This window comes from Myotis lucifugus, unplaced genomic scaffold (assembly GCF_000147115.1).
Source record: "Myotis lucifugus unplaced genomic scaffold, Myoluc2.0 scaffold_8, whole genome shotgun sequence".
NCBI classification, from domain to species: Eukaryota; Metazoa; Chordata; class Mammalia; order Chiroptera; family Vespertilionidae; genus Myotis; species Myotis lucifugus.
Genome location: NW_005871056.1, coordinates 13,880,806 through 13,895,107, shown reverse-complemented (window position 1 = coordinate 13,895,107; position 14,302 = coordinate 13,880,806). Strand labels below are relative to the sequence as shown.

The 14,302-nt window shown below is 43.9% G+C and overlaps 1 protein-coding gene across 2 annotated transcripts in view; it reads right to left on the bottom strand.

The window, feature by feature from the left end:
- Window positions 1-14,302, bottom strand: part of VGLL4 (vestigial like family member 4) — a 139,387-nt gene that overhangs the window by 31,980 nt on the left and 93,105 nt on the right. For both annotated transcript variants that reach the window (XM_006083833.3, XM_006083832.3), the window contains one exon: window positions 7,945-8,134. In XM_006083833.3, coding sequence (XP_006083895.1) covers window positions 7,945-8,134 — 190 coding nt within the window. The remainder of the gene's footprint in view (window positions 1-7,944; window positions 8,135-14,302) is intronic.

The following is a 14,302-nucleotide window of genomic DNA, read 5'->3' as shown; positions in this document are numbered from 1 at the left end:
ACATACCGGCTATACACTAAATCCCTATTTAACAATATGTCAGTTTATGAGTTAGTTATTTAGGAGCACTAAAATTCAGGCTCTAAAATATCCTCTTAAAATATCCTGGTGGGAGTACTTGTAAGATCGTGTGTGCAAGTAGAGAAGAATAGAGAATGTCAGGGCGAAAACTGCCCAAGTTTGGATGACGCCAGGAAGGATGTGGGAGAAAAAGAGAAAGCACACAGTCTGAGGGATTCTATTTCAAGAGTGTTTGATTTATGAAATCTGGAAAGGGGCGGAGGCGGGGAGGGGGGAGTTTAAAACACTCCAGTTTGAGTCTTTTACACTAATGTTACTATTGTGCCACTAACTTAAAATTGGGTCAGATATCTTCAACAAGAACTGAAACATTTTAAAAAGCCCTTTCCTGAGCCGAAAGGAAGCCCTTGTTTGTTCCTGCAGGGTTCTTGCCTGTACAGACACCCTGTCCAGCTTCTTCTGGGGAAACGGAACAACAGCTCCTCCTTCCACCATCTCTGAAGGGAACCCTCACTGCGCTGGGAGGCTCTCACCTGCACAGCACCTTTATTACTGACGGCCTTCACCACCTCATGTCCCTCCACCTCTCACCTCCAAAGCAAAAGTGTTTTGAGAGTGCTTAAATAGCAGGTCATCCAAAACGGTAAGGCTTAGTTAAGGACCTATATCAAATGATTCATGGCATCTGGATACATATGCTATTGATGTAAATGTAAGGAGGTTGCTGAGCGCCCTGGCTCTAGGAACAGCCAGCCTGGGTTTCGATTCCTGGCTCTGGTACCTACTAGCTAGCTAGCTGTGTGACCTTGAACAAGTTACAGAACCACTCTGAGCCTCAGTTTTGCCATCTGTAAAAGAGGGCTAACAACAGTATCCACATCACAGGGTTGTGAGGATATGACGAGATCACGCTCGTGAAGCATCTGCACAGGCTTGATCCACGCTAAGGCTCGATAAATAGTCGCTATTATTAGTGACATTTTGACACAATGGCTGCCATGATTCCCTGGATCCCAGGATGCTGACCCATCACCATTCTCAGTGCTGAAAAGTTCAGCTGCTCAAGGGCTTATGTAGACATGAACACAACAGTAACGCGGCTCCATCCACAAAGATGTATCACTGTTTACCTTACAGAGCCCCTGTTGAGTCAAGGCACTAAAATAATGGCAGCTTTTCAATTTCCTCTGAGTCTAGTTTCAATTTGAAATGAGGAATTGCTCCCTCCACTTCCGTGGAGTTTGCAGAATAAGTAGTCTCTTGGTAAGTATGTCCATATACGTCCAAACCAAAAGTACTAAAGAGATATAAGAAACAGAGAGTCACCAAAGGGAGTGTGACAATCAATGTTGCCAGGGGTTATTATCAAATATCATCATCAGGGATACCACGGACTACAGACACTAGCGAACATTTATACAAAACCAGTTTTGAGTTTGTCTGTTTTCCCTCTTTTTCTATTGAGCCTTATGGAGGGAAGAGTGAAGTGGCTAGGGCCAAGGGGGGCGGGGGGAGGACTAAGATTAGGGGTGAAGGGATGAAGGCAGCAAAGAAGAAAGAGGAAGAAAGACGTGTGAGAGGAGGAGCAAGGGAAGCAGAAGCCCCCGAGATTGGATAATGCACTCAAGGATAAAGGGTTGGCTTCGTGGGATTTGAGAAAAAACTTCAAAGGAATGGCCACAGAAGCAAAGACAACAACAATGGACACGTTCCACACCAGGGCGGCATTTCAAAGGAGCACCACCAGAGAGAGGAGGCAATGTTTTCTTTCCCTGGGCCCTTCCTCCTTCAGCAGCTGATTACAGCACAAGGCCCGTGACCACGGCGCTGACCCCAGTGGGAGCGTATGGGTTTTGCCCTGTTCTGGGGTCAGGGGCAACTACTCTGCAAATGGACACCCCTGATCAAAAAGACGATGCCTCCTCCAACCGGAACCTGAGCTCGAAGAGCACATTCTCTGGATAGTGGGTGCAATTCAAGTCAACACCTGTGCCATGCGTGGGCCCTTCGAATGGCCAAGTGGCATGCTCAATATATGACGTCCGTCTTTATGTGCACGCAACCCTGTATCAGGTCAGCCACAGCCATGGCACAATCAAATGATCCTTGACTTGGGTGCCACACACAGTCAGGTTAATCCCAGCTCCACCACTTTGGACACATTATCCTCTCAATTTCTGCTTCTGTAAATAGAGCTTTACACACATCTTAAAGGGACACCTGTACTGTGCAGGTTAAATGACATTAGTGTCTGGTACAGAGCCAGTACATAGTTAAGCACTCAATATGGATTCCGGTCCTTTGACAGGTGACTGAGTGAACAGTGCAATCACCCAGCCCTGCTCCAAACGTGCACGCACACACAAAGTTGAAAACTGCTTCATTTCCCAAAGTCACCTTAGACTGTACTCTTCAGTACACAACTCCTCCTAGGTTCTACCAGCCAAGCAGCCTCAGAAAAGTCTCAAAACCAATGTGAATTCAGCATGCTATTATATACATCAATGTTAGCCTTCAAGAGCTTCTTCTGTATTACAAAAACACAAGGTACTACAAATGCACCAGATTATGCACTGCAATATTAGGGTGATACAATATGGGGATTGCGGAAATGTCCAAACAAGGGGCACTGACTGGCCCATGCACGCAGTGGAGAGCTGTGCAGCTGTGAACAAGGGTGAGGAACTGGCGGGAAAAGATTTCCACAGCGTGTTGGTGAATGAAAACACCGAAGCTCAAACAAGTATACAAAGTGTAAGAAAGAAGGGGAAATGAGAAATCACTCATGCATCTGCTTACTTAACAACAACAACAACAACAAAGGTAATCGCCTACAGGGGCAAGAACAAGTACTTTTTAATACAGTTTATGGAGCTGTAAATGAAGTACCCTATAAGTTTAAGGGTATACAAGCATAATGACTTACATCTACTGCGAAACACAATGTTGACTTTTAGAAGTATGTTAATGTTTTACATACTCAAAACCTGAAGTGAAATCAACAATAAGGATGAAAATGTCTGCATGGAAACAGAAACTAAAGAACCCATATGTATGTGTGTGTTTTTCTCCCACATTTTTGTTTTTGTTTTTGTTTGTTTGTTTCTTTGTTTTTATTGCTTAAAGTATTACAAAGGGTATTACATATGTGTCCTTCCCTCACCCCCCGCCCTTGACAATCCCCTGGCCTCCCCTACCCCCAAGTGTCTTATGTCCATTGGTTATGCTTATATGCATGCATACAAGTCCTTCGGTTGATCTCTTACCCCCCTCCCTCCTGCCCCCCAACCCTCCCCGGCCTTCCCGCTGCAGTTTGACAATCAGTTTGAGGCAGCTCTGCCTCTGTATCTATTATTGTTCATAAGTTTATGATGGTCTCTATTATCCATGAATGAGTGAGATCATGTGGTATTTTTCCTTCATTGACTGGCTTATTTCACTTAGCATAATGCTCTCCAGTTCCATCCATGCCGTTGCAAATGGTAAGAGTTCCTTCTTTTTTACAGCAGCATAGTATTCCATCGTGTAGATGAAGAACCCATATATATGTTAATGAACGTAACAACACTGAGAGGGGGGAGGAGAAGCACCTTTTGAAGTTGGTATTCTGACCACTTTCCCTCTGCACAGGGGAAAGAAGAACTGCCAACAAACCTTGAACTCTTCTCAGTAGGTTAGTCTTTCAAAGTGGTATGACCACAGCAATTCTGAAACTACTTTCTGTGCACCGTAGAGCTGAACAAGAAGTGAATGTGTTGGTGTTGTTGGGAACCAGGGAGATACAAATGTGAATGGGGAGGATGGGGAAGAGCCCCGTGAAACTGGCTTCACATTGGAGTGTTAACACGAACTCATCTTCTCCTAGGTCTTCCCCCTAAAAGAAGTGCCCTCGTGTGCACTGTCCATTATGGTGCACCAGCCACACATGGCTGCTGAGCTTGAAAGGTGGCTAGTGCAACTGAGGAACTGAAAAGTCTATTTCATTTCATTGTAAAAGTAAGTTGCCACATGCAGCTAGTGGCTACCATTAGACAACCCAAGCCTATAGGCAGCGACACCACAAGAACACCTCGCACCCAGATCTCGGCTTCTAAATACTATCCCCACTAAAAGGAACAGGGGGCCCTGGAGAAATGGCTGGCGCCATGGCTGAGGAAGGTGGCTTACAAGATGCGCATCTTGTTTGCCAGAAAATAAGAAAGTGCTCAAAAAAAAAAAAAAAGATGAGAGAGAGAGAGAGGTAACAAGCACACAAAAGCCAGTTGAAGGGACTCTTACTTGCCAAATCAAGGACAGCGACAACTCTCTGAATAAAGTAGGAATCCATGAGTCTAAATGAAAAACAGACAGGAGAAAAGGAGAGCTCTTCCTTACCAAACACACTTGAATATCAAGCTCACAGAAAAAAATTTACCTCCTGACAGTTCCCTGAGAAGAACTCCACCTCTACCCACCTCTCCACCACCACCACCACCCGGTCTCGTACCTTACCCCACTTTCTAAGTAGCAGACAGAGTAATTTTCAACTTCCAAAAAAGGACATTCGTGTTCTTAACAGTTTTCTTAGAAAAAAAAAAAACACCTAAAATATATTTCTCCGGGTCACCCAAATCATATCAACAAGAAATTTAATAAAGAGTGCCAAGCCCTAGCTCAGTGATGGCGAACCTTTTGAGCTCGGTGTGTCAGCATTTTGAAAAACCCTAACTTAACTCTGGTGCCGTGTCACATATAGAAATTTTTTGATATTTGCAACCATAGTAAAACAAAGACTTATATTTTTGATATTTATTTTATATATTTAAATGCCATTTAACAAAGAAAAATCAACCAAAAAAATGAGTTCGTGTGTCACCTCTGACACGCGTGTCATAGGTTCGCCATCACTGCCCTAGCTGGTTTGGCTCAGTGGACAGAGTGCCGGCTTTCCTTCAAAAGGGTCCCAGGTTCAATTCCAGTCAGGGGCACATGCCAGGTTGTGGGTTCGATCCCCAGTAGGGGGTGTGCAAGAGGCAGCCAATCAATGATTCTCTCTCATCATTGATGTTTCTCTCTCTCTCCCTTTTCTCTCTGAAATCAATATATATATATATTTATTTATTTTCCTTAAAAAGAGTGCCAAGGACCCAGGTTTATAAAGGGCTGGAACCAGAGTCCAGAAATTCTCAATATCCAAGTTCTAGAGAAAAACTAAGGAAACCTCTCTTCTCTCTCCTCCTCCCCAAGTCAGATCAGATGAAATGTAATCATACTCTGTAGCTTCCGACTCTGGCTCAGAGCCACTCAATCTCTCCAACGTGACGGTTATAATGAAACGCAGCCAAAGCACGCATCTTTAGACCCTCGTAGCTCGCTGCCACAACTGCTTCTCCACAACACTCCTTCCTCCAGACTGATGTCTTTAGTGATAAAGTAGCCAAATACGTTGAAGAAGATAAAGAGCAAAGATCACTTTGTAATCTCCTTAAACAAATATACTACACCATTCTTTTCCAAATAAACATGAATCTGTAATTTATTATTGAAAACATCCTAGACCGTAAATAAAAAGGAGGGAACGTGCTATCCCTCCAATAGTAAACATTTCATCAAGTCAAACAACAGGACTTCCTAAGTACTATGCAACATGAAGAGAGAGAGAGATGCGGCAATCTTTTCAATTTGCCTGTCACTCAGCTCTTAGAAAACACAAGTCGAAATACTGGTAATGTCACCGAAGTGAATAACTACCACATGGTGAACAAGTGACACCAGAAGGGACTGACCACGCACAGATCATGTTTCCCTTCTTAGGGCCAGGGAGTTTGGGGTGGGGGGGCGGGGGGCGGGGGCGGGGGCGGGCGCGTCTGTTTCTATTATCGTAAGACTTTGCGTGATGACGTCCACTGTGAGTTGCACATGAAAATCTAGCAATTCTATTTTTATTATTTACACTTCATTTATAACGTCATCATAGGCCTGTACTTCAAGGACATATTGTAACCACCCAAGGAATTACAAAATCGTTTTCTAAATGCTGTAATATTCTAATGGTGTCAATAACAACTGAAGCCGAGTGCTCACCACCTGCCAGGCACTGCACTAAGCACTCACAAACAACCTATGGAAGGAACTATGATTACTCCTGCTGAAAGAGAAAGCTGGGATTGGAACCGAGTTTCTTATTAAGACGGAGCACTCTCAAACGTTAAATTCACCATAATGGTATTCTTATGCTCCATCATCAGTACCAGTATCTAAACAATGGACTTGTTAATAAAAGTAACAGCTACATCAACTGAGTATGATACTGTGCCAAACGCCTTACAAATTTTAACTCCGACGCTCACAGTAGCTCTATACACAAACTATTATCACTGCCACCTTACAAAGAAGGATATTGGGCCCAGATATATTAAGTGATTGTCCAAGGCCTCACAGCTGGTAAGTGTCAGATTAGGATTTAAACTAAGGCATGTGTGATCCTAAAACATACTATTTCAGGGCCGTCTCCTCCCTCCTTATTTGGGTTTGGGGAGGAGGGTATATGAGAGAAGACATTCCTAGTAACAAAAGAATAAACTCCAAATAGCTGTGCCCGGGGCCTACATTATAAGCCAGCGGGTTTGCGAGAGAGCTCATTGTTTTGCAGTGCCTCGTTGCTGGATTCCTTCCTGATTGTAGCAAATTCCAGGGCTCCAGACTGCAGGCTCAGCCTCTCACACTACGGTGATTTATTGGAGGATAAATACCTCTGTCAGTGGGTCTTATGACTGCACACAACAGTCCAGGCGGCTGGAATGCGTGGAATGCCGAGGACTGCTGGCGCTGAGGCAGCAGAGGGCTGCTGGCGTTATCGGCCACCTAACTGCGCAAGGCCTCCTCCTCCAATGAGGAAACGGGAACTCTCTGAGCCTCATGTTCTTGCCAGAAACAGCAGCATCCTCGGATATCAGAACCAGGGAAACAGCATCCTGAATAATTACAAAGCGTTAACTCGTCCGTGGGAAGAGGGAAAGCAGGAGAACCTCTCACCTGGATACACAGAGAGGCTCCTGCCAATAACCAGAGCTACCTCCCGCCTCTGCCAAGACCCCCAACTCTGATCGCACCGACTGGCTACCCCATGGCCAGAGCAGACTTTCCAGGCTGAAAACATGTGGAAGAGCACCCCGCTTCTTTTCAAGGCAAGCACGGATAGAGGAGAGCGCAAGGGGAAGCCGGAGGACAGCGCACGGAAATGCAAGCTGTTTTCCAAATAAAAACCTGGTAAATGTTGCTCAGGTTCAGGGAGCTTTCATTTCAACCCTTTCTTGTCATAAATAAGGAAACCGAGGCCCAGAGAGTGGTAGCAACACACGCTGTGATTGAAGAGAGTGCTGGTGGCAGACGGAGGACGAGCACCCAGCCCTCCCGGCCCCAAGACTGTAAGGGCTGCAACAGGCTCCCGCATCACATGGGATACACAGCACTTTCCCACAAACACGACAAGCCATCCTTCCCACTTGGGGGAGATTTCAAGTGTACGCCGTGAACACATAAGGCGAGAATTAATACTTCTTAGCTGTCCCATTCTGCTCCGGTGCTAACTTTTCCTCCCAGGTCCCTGGCACATGAGAACATTCACCAAAGACGGACTCTCCGAATGACCATCAGTAGTCGTACAGGCAAGAAGGGGCAACATTTTTAGACAACCACCCCAAGAAGCAATAACTTCCTTAACATCCACGGGGAAAACACACGAGCGGTCAGACACATAAGCCAGAGGGAAATGAGATGTCTCTCCGTGAGTTATTAAAATTGGTTTACTACCCCCTCCTGGCAGATGAGCATTATTCATCCTTCACTCCACTGTCGACACGGAGTCGCAAGAGAAATGCGGCCCTGGCATTGCGTGCACAAGCCTGAACCAGAATGCCCACACTTCAGAACGAGGGGACTTACAGATGGGGGTTGAAGATGCGGCTTATCTTGGAAGCATGGTCATTTTCACAGTCCAGGTCGTCGTCGCCTGGTTCCATGCCGAACTTCCTCTTGCTGGGGCTGATGGGTGGGGGGCCTGTGCGGTGACTGGTGAGGGCAGATGCCACAGGGATGGTCTGCATCCTGGGTTCTCCCCGGAGAGCAGCTTCACCTACGCAAGAGAAAGGATGTAGTCACCAAGCAGGAGAAATGTCCCTACCTCAGCCCCCGGCTCCCCGCCCGCTCCCCGCCCGCCCGCCCGCCCGGCCCCTTGCAAAACTACTCCCAGTGGAAAGTTTTTGGCAACATGACACGCAGTCTGCCATTCTCAGAACATGGTCTGAGCATAAGGTTAGCTGCCAAGCATGAGACATTTTACATAAACGTGGTTTTCTAGCACAATAACTCTTCCCACCACAACCCCCCCCCCAGCTTTATTGAGATATAACTGACACATAACATTAGGTAAGTTTAAGGTGTACAATGTGTTGATTTGATACTTATATATTGCAAAACGTTTGCCACCACAGAGTTAGCTAACACCTCCATCACCTCACATAATTGCCATTTCTTCAATAACTCTTTAGGGTAAAGTTTAAAATTAAAAGTTGCAATAAAGTAACAGAGAGGGGAAAAACTGACCATAAACCATCTCTAAAGTTAATTTAAAACATGGAATGATTTTTGATTTATGGGTATTTGACTCCATACCTCTCAGAGAATGACCCAACACAGGGTTCACTGGAACACTATGCCAAATTCACTTTTCTTACTCATTACATTTTTATTGTATTTTTGGTAGGTTATTTTTTTTTCTTTTTAAGAATGAGGAAAATTTATGGGTTAATGATTCACATATATGACCAAAAAGTTACCAGAAATAAAAATGATTGTTTAATGAGAAATAAACATTTTATTCTTAGAGAGTATACTAAAAATGGCATGTTAAAAATACTATGATTATTATCAGCACATTTTGGGCATATAATTAATCACAAGATTAATTCACAGGTACAGTTCTCAAAACATTTTTCAAAGTTAGACACTCAAATTCAAATTCACATCTCGATCCGATTTGACATCTTAATGTTTTTCATTTCCATTCTAAAAAGGCTGTGTGTTAAATGATAACTTTGTGCCTCACTATGAACTGAAATAAGCATAACCCTTTATATGCTTATAATAAAGGTTGTATACCTTCTAAATTTATAAACAATAATAATAATTACCTTAAGAGAAAACTTTAAGCTTTCTGAGTCATATGGGGGAAGAGGGACCTACATTTTTCACAAATAACTCTTTTGTGGTGCTATTCGTATTGGTCTCTAAGGCCTGACCAATTGGGTTTCCACTTGGTCACAATTTGAGAGTAATATTAGGATAAAGTCAACTTCATCTGAGGCCTTGTGGTACCTAAGAAAGGAAATCTTTGTTTGCCACCACTAATTTTCATATCATCACAGATGTGTGGACAGTTTTAACAGTCGTTTGCTTCATACACATATGACAAATATGATTTTGTGAGGGAAAGGAGTGAGGAAAAAAACCTTCTGAACGTTTACCAGGAAAAATAAAAATTTTGCCAATTGAGTCAACCAAGATATAAACTAGCAAATATACAGTGACCCGCAATACACCTCCAGTAAGGATTTCTTTTTGGGATTTTGGCCCCAGTGCAAACTGGAACTTTCCATTTTAAATGAAATACCTAAAAAAACAGGGCCAAGGCTGGCCTGCTCCTCTCAGAAATTCAGTAGGATTTTGGTTGACCTCTACTTCTAATTTAGTAATTTTGGTTTAAACAAACAAACAAGCAAACAGAGCAGGGCTAATACTGATGCCTTGATAAATCAGAAATATTCTTTCCCAACATGCCCCTCTTTCTTATACTCGCCTCCTCCGCAGGGAGGGGAGGAGTTCCCGGGGTACAGCTTTTGGAGGAGTCCTGATGATCCCCCCAGGAAATCAGCCATTGCAAATCAAACCTCGTCACCACGCCAGAGCCACCACGCCAGAGCCACCACGCCCTCCGCCCAGTGTTTCTCCACGTCCTTGGCAGGAGGAGGGGATGAGGAGGGCTCGGGCTCGGTGCAGACCCCTGGGATCTGGGAGCCATTTCATCAGATGCCAGATGTGTGGCAACAGCAGTTACCATGGAAAACCACCACCACAGCAACAAATTCAAATCACTCCAAAAAAGGAAGAGTCACTCATCACACAGCGTACACTATTCCACGAAAAAGCAAAACTCTTTTGGGGTAAGAACAACATTCCGTTCCACTCTCCAATTTTCATCCAGTGCTTGCATTGCAAGTTCACCAAGTTGATGAGGCACTGCTTATCTTTAAGACTGAGGCGCTGGTGTCTGACAGGGAAGTCCACAGGGATACTCTGAAAACACTGGAGATTTCTGAGCTGGGGGTGGGAACAGACCCACAAGAAGCCATAACTGGTCCTTCTCCCCTATGGCCTGCAACGTAGCTCTAGCAGACCCCATAGAGATGACGGGGCATGCATGTTGTTGGCGCCGAAGAGGCCTTGTGCACGCGGGTTCACTGACACACACACTGGGTGTTGCCGCCCTCGTTCAATGTTACGGAAGTAACACTTTCTTAGTAAACGCTGGTTGCTTGGTGAATGATAGGGTTGTGAACCACCAATGTAAAATGGTGCGGTTGCTATGGAAAACAGTTTGGCAGTTCCTCAAAGGTTAAATAGTTGAGGAACTTACCATTTGACCCAGCAATTCCACTCCTAGGTACATACCCAAGAACAATGAAAATGTACTTTCACCAAAAAACGTATATACATGAGTGTTCCTAGCAGCATTATTCATAATAGCCAAAAACCCAAATGTCCAGCAACTGAAGAATGTGGTATGTCCATATCGTAGAATATTGTTGAGCCATAAAAAGGAATGAAGTACTGACTCATGCTACGACAGTTTGAAAACAATTTGCTATGTGAAAGAAGCCAGACACAAAAGGCCATACAGTTCTAATTCTATTTAGATGAAATGTCTAGAACAGGCAAAGACAAAAAGTAGATTAGTGATTGCTAGGGGCCTGGAAGAAGGGGGACCAGAAAGTAGCTGCTAATGAGTACCAGGTTTTGGGGGGGGATGATGAAAATGTTCTAAAATTGATTGTGGTGAAGGTTGCACAACTCCATGAATATACGTAGAACCACTGGATTGCATACGTTAAATGGGTCAATTACATGGTAAGTGCATTACTTCTCAACAAAGCAGCTACCCCTCCCCGCCCCCAAATGTATTATCAGTGGATGACAGAAGACCCCTTTTCTCTCAGGTTTTTCACACTTAACTGCTGAATAAGGACAAGCCTCCATTAATTTCCCCTGAAATAAAAAGAAACCTTTTGTTATGATAGCGCTATCTCTCTACTCTATTACACTCAGATAAGCTCCAGCTCAGCTTCTAATCAGACTGAGTCGGAGTGCCTGTTACATGGTGAAGGCTGTGCAAAGTACCGTCAGAAAAGCGAATGATGACATTTATCCAGACCCTGACCACAGCAGAGGAGGGGGAAAAATACACACCAAAGGAACTTATCTTGGAGTATAAAAGACTTTTTTTCTTTTATACTGGTGTATGTTCTAAATTTCACAATGGTTTGGCACTTGAAAAAGGAAAAAAGATTATCTTTCTTTTCCAAGAATAAACAGGAGAAAGGAGATTTGAGCTGTCTGAGTAACCCAGTATTTTAAGTCTCTCTAGTTGGCTTAGCTACAATTGTCAATTTAACTTTTTGAAAAATTTACAGTTACAAGTTATAACAAAAGAATTTTTTTTTTAAATGTGTTTGGCCTTTTAATCTCGGTGTGTTAGTGAAGGAAAATGCCTAATAGAAACAAAAAAATTACTAAACATGGTGACAATTCTAATGTATGGACTAAAAATAGTGCTTAACTATTTCTCCCAACTGAGGAGGAGCAAAGACTGTGGACCAAGATTTCACAAGAATCAGCACATATTAATTTCAATTTTAAAAAATTTCACCCGGAGAAACAAAAAAGAAAATCTCCTAGCTTTACGATGTGCTATGTAACGATTTGGGTGAAATATTACAAGAAAATTCTTTCAAAGTCAGATGGAGAAGATGGAATACGTAGCCTGGTTTCAGAATCCTGTCATTACCATATTTCAACGACTGCGCGATTCTTTATTTCCTACATTTTAATATAGCTGAGACTGAAGTTTGTCTGATATCCAATTGGCATATTGTCATAGGCAGGACTGTTTGTCTTAGTGAAACATAAAATAATGGTTCATCTTAGACTGGATGCAAAATGGAGTCTAACTGGAAGTCCTCAAAACAGTGCTCACCTCCTCAGCCTCAGTTTCTGCATCTGTGAGTGGCTCCATTTGGTCATCTTAAAGGCCTAACCGGCTCCAAAAGTCTAGGTTCTCCATAACGTATATCTTCCAAAGTTAAGTCTTACTTTACTTGCTGATTGAAAAAAATGCTAAACTTTTACAGGACACACTTTATAAATGTAGGAAAAGAATACTGAGTCAATGAAGTCGTCTTAACTAATAATTCACCTCATCATTAAAGACGATTTCACTAAAAATCCAGGACACTTCTAGTTCTCAGTGTTGCACCTTCATTCCTGTAGTATTTAACTACTACAAGAAAGTTGTAGTCAGTCAACTGAACCCAGAGATGAGTAGAACCTGGTCCACAAAATGCAGATTCGACTTTCATTCAACTGACTCATCGAGGCCAGGACCTTCAGCATGGAGGTAAGGCAATTGATTTGGTTTTAATGCAGCGGTTCTCAACCTGTGGGTCGAGACCCCTTTGGGGGTCGAACGACCCTTTCACAGAGGTCGCTTAAGACCATCGGAAAACACATATATAATTACATTACGATTCATAACAGTAGCAAAATTATAGTTATGAAGTAGCAACGAAAATAATTTTATGGTTGGGGGTCACCACAACATGAGGAACTGTATTAAAGGGTCGAGGCATTAGGAAGGTTGAGAACCACGGGATTAATGGATGCGAGGGTGAAACAGAAACAGCATTCTGTGTCTCTCAACTCCCCATCACAGCGCCTCTGCACCACCTCGGGGCCAACCGCCAGACAAGGATCTGTGACTCAAGAGAAATTAATCTCAGCAATGGCATTTACTGTCGTTTTATGAAGGTTAGTCAAACAACGCGAGGCTGAAATGCCAACGTCCTGCATTCATGGAAAGGGGGACGGTACAACTGTACTGAAAAGGATCCTGCTAAAACTTTAAGGGTGGGTTTTTCACAAAAATCTCTATGCCTTACCCAACAGAGAGTTTTCTGCCACAATTTACATCTTTGCTGTGTCCAAGACTTGATGTTCTACTCCCCTCCCCACCCCGTTTATCGCGTCTGAACTTAAATCAAAGAAGCAAAACCACAGCTCGGTCCCCCAAGCCAGCCGCTCGGCTACGCGGATGTCTCCTGTCTCACCACAGCCCGCGGCGAGCAGGCTGACGTCACCCTACTGGCAAGAGAGCACCCAGATAAAACAGCTCTAACGTTTCACGGCCCAGCTCACATCTCACAAACTCATGACCGTGCAGGGCAAGGAGCCCCGGCAGCCAGGCCTTACTCGTTTTCTTTCAAATAATACTTTTTTGTCTCACGGACTAGCAGCTGGGGAGATGACAGTGAAGTCAACCTCTTTCAAGCAGTTCAGCTTGTGGCTATCCCCATTCTGGTTAACTTTTTTCTTTTCGTTGTTTTTTTTTTTTTTTACAAGGAGGGCTGTTAGGCAACATGATGAAACCTGGGCGAGCCAGCAGAGATAAAAGCTGTGACGTAGTGTCTGCCAGCGGTACAAGGACTGCACACGATTCTACAACTCAGGACCCGAGCGCCCTTTCCCATCACCCCTGGGGTACAAGTGCCATCCTCACTGTCCCTCTCAGCAGCCCCAGACTCACAGCTCTAAACCTGCAGAGCCCGATCTTGCATCTGGAATGCAAACCTCAGCTGAAGGTCACTCCGGCCAAGGGGGCCAGGCGAGGGAGGCTAGGCCAAGCCCAGACTCCTGACTGAGCTTGGTTTGAGCAGATCAGATCTGGCGCTTTCTTTATAACAACAATGAGGCTGTTCAGGAAAACCCCACAACCTTGTATTGCTGGCTGCTTATGATATAATTAAGGATAACAATAACACAGTAAAACCTGTGCAGTTGAAACATGTGCCATTTTAATTAGAATTTCAAGTAATCCAAATAATCCCATAAATATTACACTCTGTCAGAGTTTCCCTGCATCTTGTATTAAATATTTTATTTTAAAAGCATTTTTTCCTCACTACAGCCCAAT